This window comes from Chrysochloris asiatica, unplaced genomic scaffold (assembly GCF_000296735.1).
Source record: "Chrysochloris asiatica unplaced genomic scaffold, ChrAsi1.0 scaffold00125, whole genome shotgun sequence".
Taxonomy (NCBI): domain Eukaryota; kingdom Metazoa; phylum Chordata; class Mammalia; order Afrosoricida; family Chrysochloridae; genus Chrysochloris; species Chrysochloris asiatica.
Window position 1 is genome coordinate 2096988 of NW_006408643.1, and position 17843 is coordinate 2114830.

The 17843-nt window shown below is 54.3% G+C and overlaps 2 protein-coding genes across 3 annotated transcripts in view; one reads left to right on the forward strand and one right to left on the reverse strand.

The window, feature by feature from the left end:
- TRIP10 (thyroid hormone receptor interactor 10) overlaps positions 1–6850 on the reverse strand; it is a 13959-nt gene extending 7109 nt beyond the window's left edge. For both annotated transcript variants that reach the window (XM_006868879.1, XM_006868880.1), the window contains exons 1-9: positions 6809–6850; positions 5366–5481; positions 5221–5277; positions 2369–2516; positions 2024–2086; positions 1725–1829; positions 1498–1626; positions 498–644; positions 197–391 (exon numbers count right to left, since the gene is read on the reverse strand). In XM_006868879.1, coding sequence (XP_006868941.1) covers positions 197–391; positions 498–644; positions 1498–1626; positions 1725–1829; positions 2024–2086; positions 2369–2516; positions 5221–5277; positions 5366–5481; positions 6809–6832 — 984 coding nt within the window. In that variant the 5' untranslated portion in view covers positions 6833–6850. The remainder of the gene's footprint in view (positions 1–196; positions 392–497; positions 645–1497; positions 1627–1724; positions 1830–2023; positions 2087–2368; positions 2517–5220; positions 5278–5365; positions 5482–6808) is intronic.
- A 1914-nt stretch (positions 6851–8764) lies between these two features.
- Positions 8765–17843, forward strand: part of GPR108 (G protein-coupled receptor 108) — a 9810-nt gene continuing 731 nt past the window's right edge. Inside the window, exons 1-15 of the mRNA XM_006868881.1 lie at positions 8765–8884; positions 10105–10224; positions 12416–12466; positions 12661–12743; positions 13748–13916; positions 14131–14199; positions 14379–14486; positions 15427–15560; positions 15649–15724; positions 16307–16380; positions 16465–16582; positions 16695–16825; positions 16919–16962; positions 17216–17265; positions 17425–17525. Of these exons, the coding sequence (XP_006868943.1) occupies positions 8765–8884; positions 10105–10224; positions 12416–12466; positions 12661–12743; positions 13748–13916; positions 14131–14199; positions 14379–14486; positions 15427–15560; positions 15649–15724; positions 16307–16380; positions 16465–16582; positions 16695–16825; positions 16919–16962; positions 17216–17265; positions 17425–17525 (1448 nt within the window). The remainder of the gene's footprint in view (positions 8885–10104; positions 10225–12415; positions 12467–12660; positions 12744–13747; positions 13917–14130; positions 14200–14378; positions 14487–15426; positions 15561–15648; positions 15725–16306; positions 16381–16464; positions 16583–16694; positions 16826–16918; positions 16963–17215; positions 17266–17424; positions 17526–17843) is intronic.

A 17843-nucleotide genomic window follows, 5' to 3' on the forward strand; every position in this document is an offset into this window, starting at 1 on the left:
CCACCACCAACCTGCCCTCCCTCAGCCTCCAGGGAGGCCCAGGCCAACCCGCCCGACTGTCTTCCTTCCCTCCAGCCTGGGCTGGCAGCCAACAGGAAAATTCCTCCCCAGGACTCAGCGTTCTGGAGGCTGGGGTGGACTCAGTAGGAGCCCCCAAGGTCCCCACTCCCAGCTCCCCAAGGGCCCTGGCACCCACCTTGTTCTTCTTGCCAAAGGGCCAGCGCTTGGCACGACTGCGGCCCGGGCCTCGGAGCTCAGGCCGCCCATCGGAGGGGGTGCCCAGGCTGCTGTCTGAGGGCACACGGTTCATGGGCTGGCTGAAATCTTCAAATTCCACATCACCCGGGCGGGCAAAACCCGACTTGTGCAGTTCAATGAGGACCTGGGAATCCTGGGAGGGGGTGAAGATGGGGGGGTAACAGGCAGTCAGGGGCAAAACTGGGTGCCTAGCATTGGGAACTCTTCCCCTGCCCATGGGACCTGGATCAGCCACGCACATTCTTGGCATCCACAGCATCTGAGGCCACCTTCATGCCCTCCAAGCACTTGGCAATGATGGGTACCACCTGCAACTCAGCCTCCGACAGAAGCCCGTATCCAGCCCCCAGGCGGCTCGTGCGACGTTCATCCATGTCTTGCAGTTTCTGCAGGAGGTAGGGGCTTTGGGAAGTCACTGGAGTCTCTACCTCCCTCTTCCTCACCTATTCAATGGGGAGGGGCTCCAGGAACCACTAAATAAATGACTGTGGACACATTTTGTAAAGTCTCTGTCTTCTTCATCCATGAAATGGGTTTGTTGTTCATTGCAGGTTCTTCGCTGCTGACGGAGGGTAAAGGATGACGGTCCATAGCAGAGTAACCCAAAGTAGTTGAGGAGGGAAAGGAAATTCAGTACCAGTGAACCTCAGGGGTGGAACTCTGAAAATCCCTCTACCCCTTGCCTAGGAAGTCAGAGAACGCATCTCAAAAATAGAAAAAAGGGATGGGGAGGGGCTCGACAAGGGAGGAGCGTGACTTTGAAAAACAATCAGATCCAGTACAGACGCTCCCTGGATTAGAATACAATGATGTAACAGACTAGGAAACGTTTGAGACTGGGGGTCGGAACAGTTAATGGTCCCAGTTGCTAACTGAAGTGTTGCCAATTTGATATCACGGAAAGGTGCCTTGGAAAAACAGCCTGGTAATCTACTTCCAAAAATATCAGCCACTGAAAACCCCATGGAGTACAGCTCTACTCTGACACACACACAGAATTCGATGGCAACTGGTCTTCTGAAAGCTGGGGCTTAGAAGATTGAGTTGGAGTTTCCAAAGGGCAGAAAGAACAGTTTGAGTAAAAGGCAGGATTCACTGTGTCTATATATTTCTGATTTCTTTTAACTGCTCGGGTTGGGACATTGCAGCTGGGGTTTTGAGGTGTGTGTAGGAGCCATATCAACTTTTGGTGATTGTTTGTTTGTTTGGGGAGGGGACGGTGGGACTTTGAGCACTTACATCAAATATCTGGGGCATCTGGGAAAAATAGAAGTGGGCCTGGTCTCGGTTGAAGCGCTGGAGTTGGGCTGCGTATTCGTTTTTGCTTTCTTCTGCCATGTGACTCCGCAGGTGGGCTTGCTGCTTGGCCTGAAGAGTATTGGGACAGTGGGGAGGGGGGGGGTGTCACTGTAGTTTCTGGCCTTGTCCACCCCACCCCTCAGGCCTGTCCCTGACACCACACACACCTTCTCCACGTCAGCCTTGGTGGCATTGATGTCCTGGTCCAGTCGCTCGGCAGTCTGGGCTGCCTTCTCCGCCTCCCGGCAGTCCCGCTCAAACTTACGCTTGCTCTACACAGAGGTAAGAACCAGACTGAAGGTGCATCCACTTCCCAAGCTAGGGGGCTCGCAACCAAGGTTTTAGAGACTGCTGGGATCTCTAGCAAGTAAGGGGCAGTGGACATGCTGCCAGACAAAAGGGGCAGCTTTGCGAATGGTCACCTGCTCCTTGGGATCAGAGCTTCCTTCCACCCCTTGAAACTCACATTCTCCAGCTGTTTGAAGCCATTTTCCAGCTGTTGCTGGGCTCGCCGTCCCTCCTGGAAGTGCTATGGAGAGAAGGTGACAAAGCTCACCTGGGTCCTGGCAGTGTCTGGGTGGTGCAAAGTTACGTGCCAGACTATGAACCCAAAGGCTGGCAGTTCCAACCCACCCAGAGGTCCCTCAGAAGAAAGGCCTGGCAACCAACTACTGAAAAGCCAGCGATGGACAACCCTAGAAAGTACAGTTCTACTGACACACATGGGGTAAGCAGCGACTGGGCAGCAACCAGTTTTCAGTTTGGGTTCCAGAAGAAGGGTCCAGAAAGCCCCACGGAGGGGTCTACTCACCATCTTTCTCTCCTGCTTCATTTCCTGAGAGTACTTCGTCAATTCAAGGCACACGTGGACACTCAGGTTCTCAGCCACCAGCTCCCGCTGCCCAGCAAAATCATTCACCTCCTGGAGAATTTGCAGGAAGGACTGCTGCTGGCTGAACCTGGGGTGGAGTTGGGGGTGGGGGCAGGTGGCCGGCAGTCAGGCCCCCTAGGTGCCTGATACCCCAGGGACCCACCTCCAGATGGGGCAGGGTGAGCTCAAAGGCATTTATCTCTAGGTAATGAGAATTCTGGTCCATGATCCCTTACTCCTAACCCTGAGGTCAAATATATTCTGAACTCAAGGAGTCCTGGTGTGACTGCTGTAGGAAAAGCGCTGGGTCACAAAGTAGGTGGTTTGAACCCACCAGCTACTCCTCGGAAACCCTATACAGGGTTCGTATGAGTTGGAACCCACTCCATGGCACTTAACAACAACAACAACAAGAAAGGGGATACACTGTGGATACCATCTACTAGGCCCAGTGAGGTAGTAGCAGGCCCTGTAATCAAATTCCATGAATATTTTCTGCAATGAGAGATATTAGTAGTTGCATTGAGTAGGTAAACCAAGACTATAATTAACATTGTATCCAGCTCAGGTTAAAGGTTACTGCTGCCAAGAGCAAATCACAAACCAAACTGTTCATTTCTAGAGATTTCGGGGTTTTGAAATTGGGAGATTGTGTTAAAGTCATGGAGAACTTTAACCATAGCATGGTGGTTAAGCTCCCAGTTGCTTAACGGTTCAAATCCACCTAGTGGCTCTGCAGGAGAAATGCCTGGTACAGATTAAAACCCCAAACCAAACCCACTACCATTGAGTGGATTCCGTAGTGACCTGGCTGTTGTTGTTAAGTGCCGTTGAGTTGGTTCTGACTCATAGCCAAGGAGTGGCTGGTAAATACGGACCACCAACTTTGCAATTCAAACTGACCTTACAGTCCAGTTCACTATTTTACAGCACCCACCATGGCAGAATTAAACTGCTTCCCAGAGTTTCTTAGTCTGCAATCTTTACAGAGGCAGACTGCCTCATCTTTGCAAGGAGCAGCTAGTAGGTTCCAGTTAGCAACCCAATGCTTAGCCCTCTGTACCACCAGGGATCCCAGAAAACCTTACTCTCTCACGTCGAAATTGACTTGGTGCCACACACAACAACAATAAAAGGAGTCCCTGGGTGGAGTAAACAGGTAAGAGCTTGACTACTAGCCTAAAGATTGGCAGTTCAAACCAACTCAGAGGCACCTTGGAAGACAAAACTGACAACTTACTTCTAAAGGATCACAGCCTTCAAAACCCTATAGGGCAGTTCTACTCTGCATGTATGAGTCCAAATCAATTTGGCAGCATCTAACAATGACAATGGACTTCTGGTGTGGCGCTGTAGAATTACTAATGGACTGCTAACTGCAAGTTTGGCGATTTAAACCCACCAGCCACTCCTCGAAAACCGTATACAGGGTCGCTAGGAGTCGGAACCTACTCCAAGGCACTGAACAACAACAAAATCAAATACTCATAGGACAGTTACTAGAAGTAAGTGTAGGGCATTGTTCTAATGCATTCATTCACTCCATACCAATGCTATGTGGTTGCTGTCAGTGTTAAGTGTTGTCAAGTCGGTTTCGACTCGTTGACCATATATAGGATTTCTGAGGAGCGGCTGGTGAGTTTGAACTGCCAACCTTGTGGTTGAAATCAACTTTGCGGTTGAGTGCTTATCCTACAGCACCACATCAGGAGTCCATATACTATGTGGTTGCTGTTTTTGTTGTTGTTAAGTACCGTGGAGTCGGTTCCGACTCATAGCAACCCTGTACAGGGTTTCCGAGGCTGTAAATCTTTACAGTAGCAGAAAGCCTCACCTTTCTCCCGTGGAACGGCTGGTAATTTCAAACTGCCAACCTTGAGGTTGGCAACGTGATTCATAACCACTAAGCTACCAGAGCTCCTTATACTATGTGGTTGTTGTTGTAACGTGCCATGGAGTCGATTCCGACTCATAGCGACCTTGTACAGGGTTTCCGAGGCTGTATATCTTTATAGGCGCAGAAAGCCTCATCTTTCTCCTGTGGAACTGCTGACCCTGAGATTAGCAGCCCAATTCGTAACCACTACACTACCAGAGCTCCTACGTGGTAGCAGCTGCTTATTCATGAATTCAGAGGTGCAAACTTGTCCAGTCACCCATCTAATAGCTACCAGAGTCTCCCCATTTAGTTTGGTAGTAGTGTTCCTATGTGACAGAACACAACTGCCCCATAGGTTCCCAAGTCTTCATGGGAACAGGGTGGTTGTCATGTATTTCTCGGTCGGATCCTCTGGGTAGGTTAGAATCATCAACCTTTTGGTTAGCAGCTTAGGGTTTAATAACTGGAACACCAGGCCCGCTCCCATTTAACAGGTGAGGAAGACAGAAGCAGAGAATTTAGAGTGACTTCCAAAGCCCCACAGGCTAATAGGTGAGGAGCCGTGGTGCATAGTGATTCCCTGCCAACTAAAAAAAAACAGTCTGTCAATGGAGCCACCATCTACTTCATAGGAGAAAGATGTAGCAATCAGCTTCTGTAAAGGTTTACAGACTCAGAAACCCTGTGGGGGCAATTCTACCCCCTCCTTCAGGATCGCTATGAGTTACAATGGACTTGATCTTAAGGGGTTTTAAGCTAGTAAATCATGGGCTTAGGAGTCCACCCAGGAGTCATGGACCCAGCACATAGTACTGGATCTGAAATGAGAGGTGGGGGGACTCGCCTGGGGGTCGTCCAGCTAAGGGCAGGCTAAGGCCAACCCCACCCCAAAGTTAGTCCTCCCAATGCTTACTTTGACTCGGGATCATCTTTGGCAGGTCTCTTGGGCAGGTATTTTTTCACCAGACTCCTACAAGAAGACAGACAGGCCAGCTGAGCCCCGAGCTCTGACACCCCTTCCTCTAGCTGCTGGGGCAGGCCCATCCTCTCGGTCTCACCGCAGTTGTTTTGCATAAGTCTGCTCCACCTCTGTCCTCTCTTTCACGAACTTCACATATCTGTCCAACAGGTCCAGCCCCCACTGCGTGTGGCGCTCAAGAACCTCAAACTGATCCTGGGGGGAGGGCAGGAGGGAGCGTCGGCGTCACGACCTTGGAATCCCAAAGTCTTGGGGACAAACCCAACACACTACCATCGAATGGATTACAACTCATAGCCACAGTGTACAAGGTTTCCGAGATTCAATCTTTACAGAAGCAGAGAGTCTCGTCTTTCTCCCACGGAATGGCTAGTGGGTTTGAACCGCGGACCTTGCGGTCAAACCATCGCCTAGCCCACAGCACCACCCGGGCTTCTTGCGGGACGAATAGGGCCCTGGGAATTCCAAGGCTGGGAGCTCCGAGGAGGCGTGGCTTCCCGACCCCGCCCCGGCGCGGGAGGGGGGAGGCAGGAAACCGGCGGGAACCCCCTCCCCTTCCCGGGAAGGGCCGGGGAACAGGGGCGGGGCCCCAGCAAGACGACAGGGTCCAGTCTCCACACGGACTAGACGGGTGTGGAATGAGGCAAGGCCCTTCCCCCCCTGCCCCGGCACCCCTAATCCCCCCCAGATTCCGGAAAATCCGGCCGGCCGGGCGTGAGTCAGGGCTGGAGAGGCAGGGTTACCATAACTTGGGGGGCCCCAGAATGGCGGGGGGCAGTCATCAGACTCCCCAAATCGCCTTGCTTCCCGGGGTCCCCTGATGGGTGACTCAGTTTCCCGCCCCCCGACTCTACCGCACCTCATAAAGATATCCCAGAGTTGCGGGAGGCGAGGGGAAGCAATCCAGCAAACTCGCTGCACCCAGGAACCCAGGGATCCCCCGCCCCTTGAAAGGAGAGGGGTCAGAGGTCGAGGCTAGGAGAGAGGGAAATTTCTGGGGTTTCTAGGACTGGAGAGTTCGAGGAGGTCAGGTGCTGGAGGCGGGGGCTTGAACCAAGCCTCGCAGCCCCACTTCCCTTAAAGCGTCCCAAAGTCCATAGAAGCGACAGAAAGGACAATCCGGACTTCTAAGTCCCACGTGGGGGAGAGATTGGCCAGAGGTCCCCCTCCCCCGCCCAACCGGACAGGCGGGCGGCGGGCAAGGACCCAGGGGCGTAAAATAAGCCGCCAGCCCGGTCAGGGTGCCCAAAATAGGTGACCTCATCCGGCCGCCCCGATCTGATCCCTGGATTTCTGTCCACCTTGCTCTGAACGTGGTGCCTCAGTTTCCCTATGTCGCTCCTGCAAGGTCCCCCTTAGTCCCCAGAAGTCCTAGAGCTAAACTCCAAGAGAACGCGGAGGGCGGGGACCCGGGAGTCGGTGGACAAGACAGCTCCGAGCCCCTAGCCAAAGCCCAGCAGGGCAAAGAGGAGCGCCTGGACCTTAGGGAGGGGGCACTTGGGGCCGGGACGACTGGACTCACCCACAGCTCGGTGCCCCAATCCATGCTGCTCCCGCCGAAGCCGCCGCCCGGTCCCGGCCGCCCGCGCCCGCCCGCGCCCGCCGCTGGGAGACTCAGCCAAGGCGGAGCGCCGGGTCCAGCCCGCCCCGCCCACTATCGAGTAAACCACGCCCATCTGACTCAGCCCCCGCCCCGAAGCTCAGACATCCAAGGGGCGTGGTTCGAAGGAGGTGTAGCCTAACGAAAGCTCGCCTTCTTCTTAATGGAACTAAGCCACTCGACTCCCAGGACCGAAACCCTAAAGGAGCCCTCTACCCATTTTCCAAGTCCCCAGGGCCCCTCTCATCCTATCCCCTACGCCCTAAATCGTTTCTAACTTTCGCTTTTCCCCTCAGCTATTCCTTAAGACACTAAAATCCCAGTCCAAGGAGTCCCCCCCGCTGTATCGCAGGGAGAAACTGAGGTCACCCGGCTCTTGAGGGCCGGCCCGGCTCCAGGCGTCTACGCTCGTCCCACTAGTGGTCTGGTCTCTCCGGCCACAGGGCGGATGGGAGGACTTCGATCCTGCCTGGGACGCGCCTCTGCCAAGGCCGGGTCCATTAGCGCCCCTACCGCATCCTGCCTTCCCCCGCCCCCCAATCTCCGCCGGGAAACTGAGGACGGGGCGTCCTTGGGGCGCCGGGCCCAGACCTTTTCCCAACTCCCTGCCAGCTTGCTTGTGCTAGCACCTGCCCATTTTCCAGTCTCATCCATTAAGACCCATTCAGGTTTAATTGTCCATCCTGACCTTGGAGTCCTTATTCAGCTAGACGCCCTGGGGTTTGGAAGTCTGTGGACTTCCCTGTAAAGTCTGTTCACACCTTATAATTTCCTTTGAGACGCTGGGATGAAAGGGGAAAAACCCCAGTGGCTTCCACCTCCATTCGCTCTGGCCTTTGGCACTTTGTCTGTGACCAGAGGTGGCAGATGCCATGTTGTGGTTCAGGGGGATCCCTGAACCTCAGGGGGACCCCAGACCCCTCTGGAGTGCTCCAGATCTAACTGATCTGGAGCACTCCGGAAGCTCCGGCTGGGACCTGGCCCCACCCGCTGGGGACTCCAGGGCTAGGAAGTCCCCAAGTACCGGGGAGCCAGGTTAGAATGAGTCAGCGGCTTAGTCCGGGACTAAATTGTGTGCTTCACCTTGATCAGAGACTCAAACAGGAATTAGGGTTCAGTCCAATTCAGCACCACAATTGGGTTGCGGTCTCAGACTGGGATCACCAGTCAGAGATCGGGAACTCTTTACCAGAGTTGGATCAGGGATTCGGAGCTAAATTAGGGCTCAGTGTCTGGGTTTCAGTCTCAGATCAGTTTTCAGTCGTAGGTAAGGGGGTTCATCCTGGGGCCATAGGTCACTTTCGGGTCAAGATGTATCCCGGGGCCAGATTTAGGCCTCTCCGTGTATCAAAGAGACTAGAAGAACAGGACAGGCCTCAGCAGATGCGCGTGTTTACCAGGAGACTGAGTTCTGGCCCACAGCCACGTCCCTGGGGTAAAAAGAGGAACTCTGTCCTTAGGAATACTGGGAAGTGTAGTTCCTTTTCAGGCCTTGTTGGACTGACTGCTCCCGCTGCATTCTGGGAAGCATAGTCCTGGATCCGTCGGTCAGTTAAGAGAAATTTCGCTTCACTGCGCCGCATATCAGATCCAGCGTAATTGGTTAAATGTACTGTTTATCAAAGTACATCCGGGACTATCTTTCTGGTGATTGGTGGCAATGGAGAAGCGGCGTTAAGGCGTATAAGCATTCTCATTCGAAGTGGGTGCAGTCCATCTGGTGTCGTATTGGGGCGAATTTGATAGGATACGATCTCCGATTGGCTATGATGGGTGTCAGAAGCGAAAGGGCGGGACCCACTGTATGACGATTGGCTCACGAAGTAGGCGGGCCAGAGGGCGTCAGAGGCGGTATCAGAGGAGGCGGTGGCTCCAGAAATGGCAGTAAGAGAGAGGAGGGGGCTCGCCCGCGGGAGCCCCGCGGAGTGGGGACCGTGGCTCTTTCTGCTGCTGCTGTTGGGTTGCTGCTCTGGGCGCATCCACCGGCTGACGCTGACGGTGAGGCCCACCGTGCGGTGATCCGGGGCGGGGGGGCTGCGGCTTTGTCCGGGAAAGCCCCAACTTAGAGTGGTCTCGTCCATCCTCCCCTGCTTCTTATACAGGATGGAGCGGCCCGGCGCCCCCAACTTTCAGACCTGAAATGGTTTTATCCGATCCCCTATGGTCCTCCCTGTGGAATTGCCGGGCCGTAGGAGCAGGGGTCGTGCCCCACCCACTAGGGGCGGAGCTTCACCCCCAGGGACCACCTCCACCCGTGGCCCCTAGGAATTCTTGAAATCGCTTCAATTGTGCTAGGGATCCTTGAGGTTGTAGGGGTATTTTGTTGTTGTTGTTGTTATGTGCCGTGGAGTCGGTTTTAAGAGGGTCTAAAGTAGGGACTTTTGAGCATTCTTTGGGATCTTGGGGGTTCAGTTGAAATCAAAACATCTGAGGTGAGCACAGGCATGATGAGATGAATAAATCCGCCCACTTGGTGGGGTCCATCTATTGGAGCAACTTGTAGTTACCCACCCCAGCGTTTATCAGAACGGTGGTCAGAGGTCCCTGCATTGCATTGATCCAGGGGCATAGCCGCCTCTGTTAGGTTCCATCCAGTCGATTTTCTACTCATTTATTGTTGTTGTTGTTGTTGTTGTTAAGTGCCGTGGAGTCGGTTCCGACTCTTAGCGACCCTGTACAGGGTTTCCGAGGCTGTGAATCTTTAGGGGAGCAGAAAGCCTCATCTTTCTCCCGCGGAAGAGCTGGTAGTTTCGAACTGCTGACCTTGCGACCCAATATGAAAGAGTAGAACTTCCCCATAGAGTTTTCTTGGCTGAAAAGTCGGTGGTTCGAACTCACCAGCAACTCTGCCAGAGAAAGAATTGGCAGTAGGCTTGCTCTTGTAAAGACTGACAGCCTTGTCCTCAGAACACAGCTTCAGAGTCGGAGTCGGCTTCACTGCAATGGGTTTGGTTTGATTTAGTCATTTTTTCTGAAGCAGGTCACCAGGTCTTTCTCCCACAGAGATGCTGGGTGGGTTTAACTCCCACCCTTTTCAGAACCTTTGCACACACACACACACACACACACACACACACACACACACACACACCCTTCCTTAGCGCCCTTGGGATCTGTGCTATCTGAAGAGGTGCCTGGTGGAGGTTGAGACTCTTGGAGTAGCCTCGTGCTGGGAAGGGGGGAGTCTGAATTGTCTTTGCTCCCTTGATCTCCGGCAGGGGGAGAAGCGAGCGGAAATCCCTCTGAACAGCTTTGGTTTCTATGCCAATGGGTCTCTGGAAGTGGATTTGAGCCTCCTTCGGCTGGGCATCCAGGAAACAGAAGAGAAGATCCCACTGGTGAGGGGTCTGGGCACAAGAGTTCTGAGCTCCAGAGGTCCCGTTTCTGGGGGCAGTTCCTAGCTCTGCCACACCCACCTGACCTCTGGCCAGTCCCTTGGCCCCTCTGAGCTTCAGCTTCCTTGTCTGTAACCTAGGGACGATAATATCTCATGTGATACGTGTGAAAGGTGCTAGAACGTTCTGTGAGAGTTGGGGGAGCAATGTGATGAACAAGACACCCTCAGTTCTTACAGTCAGAATGTATAACAGTATCCGTTGCCTTCAAGTTGCTTCTAACTTGTGGCTACTCTATGTGTGTCGGTGTGGAACTGTGCTACAAAGGTTTCCATTGGCTTTTTTTTTTTTTTTGAAAATAGATTGCCAGACCTTTCATCCAAGGCCCCGTTAGGTAGACACGGACCTCCCATATTTTGGTTAGCAGCCGAGTACATTGACAGTTTTCACCACCCAAGGATTCCAGTTAAAATGAATTGTTGTTAAGTGCCATCATGTTGTTTCTGACGCATACCACTCTGTATAGGGTTTCCGAGGAGCCGCTGGTGAGCTTGAACTGCTGACCTTGAGGTTCAAACTGACTTTGCAGTCCAGTGCTTTAACCCCCAGCGGTTCCGACTCATAGCGACCCTGTACAGGGTTTCCGAGGCTGTAAATCTTTACGGAAGCAGAAAGCCCCCTCTTTCTCCCGAGGAACAGCTGGTAGTTTTGCAGCCCAAATCGTAGCCACTACACTACCAGATTTGCATTGGATTATATCTTAATGTAAAGAAAAGAAAAATCCTCACCACTGGACCAATAAACAGCATTCTTATCAATGGAGAAAAGATTGAAGTTGTCAAGGACTTCATTCTTCTTGGATCAACTATCAACACTCATGGAAGCAGCAGTCAAGAAATCAAACAATGTATTGCATTAGGCAAATCTGCTGAACAAGACCTTTTTAAAGTGTTCAAGAGCAAAGATGTCAGCTTGAGGACTTAGGTGTACCTGACCCAGGCCATGGTATTTTCAATAACCTCATATGCATTTGAAAGCTGGACAGTGAATAAGGAAGATCGTAGAAGAATTGATGCCTTTGTGTTGCGGTGTTGGAGAATACTGAAAGTGCCATGGGCTGCCAAAAGAACCAATAGATCCGTTTTGGAAGAAGTGCAGCCAGAGTGCTCCTTAGAGGCCAAGATGGCCAAACTTCGTCTCTCCTACTTTGGACATATTGTCAGGAGGGACCAGTTGCTGGAGAAGGATATCATGTTTGGTAAGGTGGAGGGTCAGAGATAAAGAGGAAGACCCCCAGGGAGATGGATTGGCCAAGTGGCAGCATTGATGGACTCAAGTATGGCAACAGCAGTGAGGTTGGCCCAGGATCGGGCAGTGTTTCGTTCTGCTGTGTATAAGGTTGCTCTGAGTCAGTACTGACTTGATGGCACCTGACAACAACTACCAGAGCTCCTGTTAAAATGAATCGCTGGCATTTCTTGAACATGCACTAAGTCACCAGGGATTCTGCAGAGGAATTCCCAGGTTTTTTCACCTAGGAACCACTGTTCAGTGTTGCTGTCAAAATTCCAGGAACCCAGTTCTACAGGTGTGAACACAAGCTCAGGGTATGTGACTACCTCAGAGACTCCCATACCTGTGACTGCTGAACCAACACCTGGTCACAGTGTGCCAGAGCAGAACTAGAACTGTGCCTCGCTGGGTTTTCAGTGGCTCATTTGTCAGTAGATCACCAGGCCTTTTCTCCGAGGCACCTCTAGGTGGACTGGACCCTCCCGGCTTTCAGTTAGCAGCTGAGTGCATAATCATTTGTACCCACCGGGGATTCTGCTCACCTGGGAATGTCAGAGCCTGGGTTCTAATCCAGGTGTGCTGGATTCCAAAACTAAGGCCGGAAGCCAGCCATGTTTTCAATGGGGGGCAAAACACGGTGAGCTAGACCCAGGGGCCTGAGGAGTGTCCCGCTATGGAAGTGACATCCAAAATGAGGCTTGGGGTCATGCGGGGAGTACATAGGGAGCCTTAAGATGATTAGGAGGTCAAGGAAGAGAATGGGGGTAAGGATGGGGTGTTGGCAAATTCCCCTCATGATTATGAGTCCCGACACCCTGTAGGCGCTCACTGTGGTAGGTGGGCTCTGTGTCTGGATTTCAGCTGGAATCCCTCACACCCTCCCCTTCTTTCCCCCGGCCAGGTGGGTTTCAGCCTGACCCGGGTTCGCTCCGGCAGCCTCCGATCCTACTCTGTGAGTGCAAGGCATGGGAAGGGCATGGGAAAGGGGGGTGCTGGGGTTTGTCTTCCTTCTGCATCTGGAACCCAAACACCCCAGCCCTTTCCCAAAGGCGGGAGGTAGGAGAAGACCCTCTCGGGTGTAGACAGGTGGGGAGGGAGGCAGGAATGGGCCTGAGGAAGGGTAACGGCTCCCTCTTTCTGCCCCAGCCCCAGGATCCCCATGACTGCCCCCTCCAAGAAAACAGCACCAACCCACTGGTCCTCTTCCTCATCAATACCAAGGACCTACAGTGAGTTGGGGGTGGGAATCACCCTTTGTCCCCGGGTGTTGAGGACCCTGACACCATAGGGAGAAGCCCATTTTCTCTGTCACCTCACCTCCAGACCATCTGATTCTGGGAAGGAGGAAGAAAGGGGTCCAGGGGGGATTGGGGTTTCACAGCAGAAACTTGGGATGTAGGGGATGATTGTGAGCATAGCAACATCTCTTTTTTTATATATACGTTTTTATTGTGAGGTTTACATGGAAGCATATCAGTTTTACACTCATCCTATCTTATTTCATTTCATTGCAATGATTACAGTCCCCTCCATGCATCATCAAATAACCAAACGGTACCCCCACAGGCCCACCCCCCTGGCTGTCCACACACAGCCCCTCTCCCTCCCTGAGTTCATTGTCCCCAGTCGCTCCATTTGTCCACATCATCGTCTCTGCCTCCATCTCACGCATCTCTGCCTCTCTGGGCAGGGTCCTGCTCCCCACTCTTCTCACTTGATGGTCCCAGGGACCTCCACTCCTGGGCTGCAAAATCAATCACTCCCCTCCTTTTATCAAAAAACATCTACCTCTGTATTTCCTACCCTCACAGCCAGTCCTGGAGAAGAGCAACATCTCTTAACACGTATCTAATGCTTCAGATGTGCATTCCAGGGTCCTGGGAGCTTCATCCTTACTGGGTTATCTAGTCTTTGTATCCCTTATTCGCATTCCTCAGATGTGAGAACTGAGGCCCCAAGTTGGAACTCAGACAAGGCATTCAGGCTGCAGGCATAGCCAATGCCACTCAACCAAAGTGGAACGAGAGTCAGTGTGGTAGGAAATGGGCTCGAGAGCAGAGTGAGACTGTGGCAGCCGTCTCGGTAGGGCTCAGGGGTCAAAGGCAGTTGATGAGCGTTGGTTACCATGGGGCTGAGCCCTGCAAGGAGGCTCAAAGGGCCCAAGGGGTCATTGAGTGCTTTGGTACCCAGCCTCCCTTGCCTCTTCCTCCTGCCCCCTGCCCACCCCCACCAGGGTCCAGGTTCGGAAGCATGGAGACCAGAAGGAATTGTTCATCTCTCCTGGGCTACTCCCTGAGGTCCTCTCAGACCGTAAACTCCCAGAGCCAGGACCCTCAGCCACGCCCAAGGTGGTCAGCGGTGAGTCACACTCGCCATGGAAGGCAGCGAGAGGTCCCGTCTCTGTTTATCCATCTCTGAACTCACTCATGTTATCCTTCCCTGGCCTGGTTTCATCCCACAGGGCCCCCCCCAGGCAGCATGGATGGGCCAGCACCTTCCATGGTGTCTCCAGGAAGCCAGCAGGTTGGGGTGAGGAGAGTCAGGGTGGGAGGGCGTGCAGGGACTGGGGTCCAGGAATAGCTGAAGGATGCTGAAGGGACCTGCCATGTTCCCTAGGGCCCCAGCAGGAAGGACAAGGAGCTGGTGCTGGGCCTGGGTCATTGTAACAACTCCTACAACTTCAGTGTGAGTGTGCAGCCCACCTGCAGCCCCAGCCCCAAGAGGTGGGGCCCAAGCTGAGGCCTCTTCTCTCCCCGCTACCCCCAAAAGAATGGGAGGCTCAAGCTGAGGCCTCTTCTCTCCCGGCTAGCCCCCAAGAATGGGAGGCCCAAGCTGAGGCCTCTTCTCCGTCCCCATCCCCCCAGTTTCATGTGGTCATCGGCTCCAGGGCTGAGGAAGGGCAGTACAACCTCTACTTCCACAACTGCTACAACTCCATACCGGGACGGGAGCAGCAGCCGTTCGACATCACAGTGAGTGGACGGATGGGCAATCTGGCCAGGTCCCCCACAGCCAGCTCACCAGGTACCAGAGTCAACTCCAAGTCATAGCACCCCATGTGTGTCAGAACAGAACTATGCTCCATAGGGTTTTCAGTGACTGAATTTTTAGATGTGAGTTGCCAGGCCTTTCTTCTGAGGTACCCCTGGATAGCCTGGAACCTCCAGCTTTCCACAACAGCCAGGCCTGTTAACCATGTGAACTACCCAGAGCCTCCCACGCTGCTGTATGTGCCGTCCAGTCGATTCCAAACTCATGGGGACCCCTTGTGACATAGTAGAACTGTCCCATAGGGTTTCCTAGGAGCTCTGGTGATGCAGTGGATTAAGCACAAGACTGCTAACCACAAGGTTGGTGGTTCAAAGCCACCAGCCGCTTGATGGGGGAGACATGCGGTGGTCTGCTCCCCTAAAGATTTACAGCCTCACGGACCCAAAGGAGCAGTTGTACTCTGTCCTGTGGGGTCGCGCGGAAGTGCAGCCACCTCAGGGGCAGTGGGTTTGTTTGTGTGAAAAGCTTTATAGGAGCAGACCACCAGGTCTTTCCTCCTGGTGAGTTCGAACTGCTGACCTTTCCTAAGCAGCTGAGTGCTTAGCCGTTGTGTCACGAGGGTTCATTACTCAAGCTGTTGTTGTGAAGTGCCGTCGAGTCGGTTCCGACCCATAGCCACCCTGCAGAGGGTTTCTGAGGAGCAACTGGTGAGCTTGAACCACCGACCTTGGGATTCAAACAACTTTGCAGTCCAGCGCATTAGCCCACAGCACCACACCAGGACTCCTTAGCTCCTTAAAATCCTGGTGACTCAGTGTAGTGGACATTTGTGAGGTGGGGAAACTGAGGCCCAGTTAGAGAGTGGGAGAGGCTTTGTAAGTCCCCGCCCCCCACCCACCACCACCACCACTGGTCTGCCAGGTGATGATCCGAGAGAAGAACCCCGAGGGCTTCCTGTCAGCAGCGGAAATCCCCCTGTTTAAGCTCTACATGGTCATGGCCGCCTGCTTCCTGGCCGCCGGCCTGTTCTGGGTGTCGGTTCTCTGCAGGAACAGGTAGAACCCTTTCCCTGGGGGTCCCCTGCCACCGCTGGCCAGGTCCCCCCAGCCTGCCTCACCCCCTCTCTCTCCAACCTCTTGGCAGGTACAACGTCTTCAAGATCCACTGGCTCATGGCAGCCCTGGTCTTCACCAAGAGCATCTCCCTCCTCTTCCACAGTGTGAGGGTCCCGGCCGGGCACAGCGCGGGGTGGGGGCAGATGCTTTGGGTCCTAGAAGAGCCTGTAAGATACCCCCACCCTAAAAACTCTGCAGCGCCTAGACTCGGAAGTGCCATTTGTCTCGCTGTCCACGTGTCCGTCTGTTCCTCTCTCATTGTGGCCATCTGTCCATCTAGCCATACCTGTCCTTCCATCCAACTATGACTGTCCACCCATTGTTCCAGTTGTATTTGTCCCTCAGTCCAACTGTCCACCCATCATTCCAACTGTGTCTCCATCCCTCAGTCCACTGTCCACCCATTGTCCCAACTGTGACTCCATCCTCCATCTGAATATCTCCATCTAACGCCACCCAGAATTTCAGCTATGACTATCCATTCCCTCATCTTAACTGTCCACCTCCATCCCGGCTCCTACCGTCTCCACACGGCCATCTCTGATTATAACCTTCCTGTTTACTCAACTTTCTAACCACCCACCCGCCAGTGATTGTGCGTGTCCCTGCACGACCACCCTGCCCCCAGCTGTAACCCTGTCCATCCCACCTCCCATCCTTCTGACTGTCAGACCGTCCACCTCTAGATCAACTACTACTTCATCAACAGCCAGGGCCACCCGATCGAAGGCCTGGCCGTAATGCACTACATCACACACCTGTGAGTGCTCGCTCTGGGGTCATGTGGGCGGTGGGAGGGCCCCGGGGCTTCTCCAGCTCATCACCCCACCCCACCCCCCCTCAGGCTGAAGGGCGCCCTCCTCTTCATCACCATCGCCCTGATTGGGTCTGGTTGGGCCTTCGTCAAATACGTCCTGTCAGACAAGGAGAAGAAGATCTTCGGCATTGTGATCCCCCTGCAGGTGAGCAGCGGGGGGGTGGGGAGGGGGGGATTGGACACGGGAGCTCGGGTGGGGGTGAGTGGATGGACCCCCCCACCCCGGGGCAGCACCACCCACCGCCTTAGCCCCTCAGGTTCTGGCCAACGTGGCCTACATCATCATCGATTCCCGTGAGGAGGGCTCCAGCGACTATGGGCTCTGGAAGGAGATCCTGTTCTTGGTGGACCTCATCTGCTGCGGCGCCATTCTCTTCCCTGTGGTCTGGTGAGGCTGCGCAGAGGGGTGGGCGGAGCGGCCAGGACCCCACTCCATGGCGGAGCAGGAATAGGCAGCGCTGACCACACCCTGTACCCCCAGGTCTATCCGGCACCTACAGGATGCGTCAGGCACTGATGGGAAGGGTGAGTGAGGTTGAGTTCCCGGGATCTGTGTGCCTGCGGCCCCCATCCTACCCTTGGATGGCCCTCTGGTCCCTCTGCATCCACCTACCTCCCACCCTGCCTCCCAACACCTCCAACCATCATCTCTGTCCCCCCAACATCCCTCTCTGACTTTATGCCCCAACAAGCTTCCTGATGTCCTCTGCCCCTCCTTGTCCTTTGTCCTGATCTCGGTCTCCTTCCCTGAGCCCCCTGCCACCCTGTCTCCTCACAGTGGCGGTGAACCTGGCCAAGCTGAAGCTCTTCCGACATTACTATGTTATGGTAGGAGCCCCTCTCATCTCAAGCTTGCCTGTGGGCGCTGGACGGGGAGGGACAGTGTCCACCCTGCCTCTCCATCTGTCAGGCCCTCTGCCCTCAACCCCATAGTCTGTGGGGTCCCGCAGTCCAGAGGTCCCACAGTGGGCGGCCCTTTGCCCGCAGGTCATCTGTTACGTGTATTTCACACGCATCATCGCCATCCTGCTCCGCGTGGCTGTGCCCTTCCAGTGGCAATGGCTGTACCAGGTGATAGGGGTCCCAGGGAGGCAGGGCATAGACCAGGGGTGGGGGGGCTGAACCCCCCTCTGCTCTCCATCCCCCACCTCCTCAGCTGTGCCAGGTAATGGGGGTCCCAGGGAGTGTGGGGCATAGATCAGGGAGTGCCTGACCCATGCTCCCCCTACCCCCCTCAGCTATGCCAGGTGATGGGGTCCCTGGGAGGCAGGGCATAGACCAGAGGGCACCTGACCCACTACTCTCCCCTATCCCCCTCAGCTATGCCAGGTGATGGGGTCCCTGGGAGGCAGGGCATAGACCAGAGGGTACCTGACCCGCTACTCTCCCCTCCCCCCCTCAGCTAT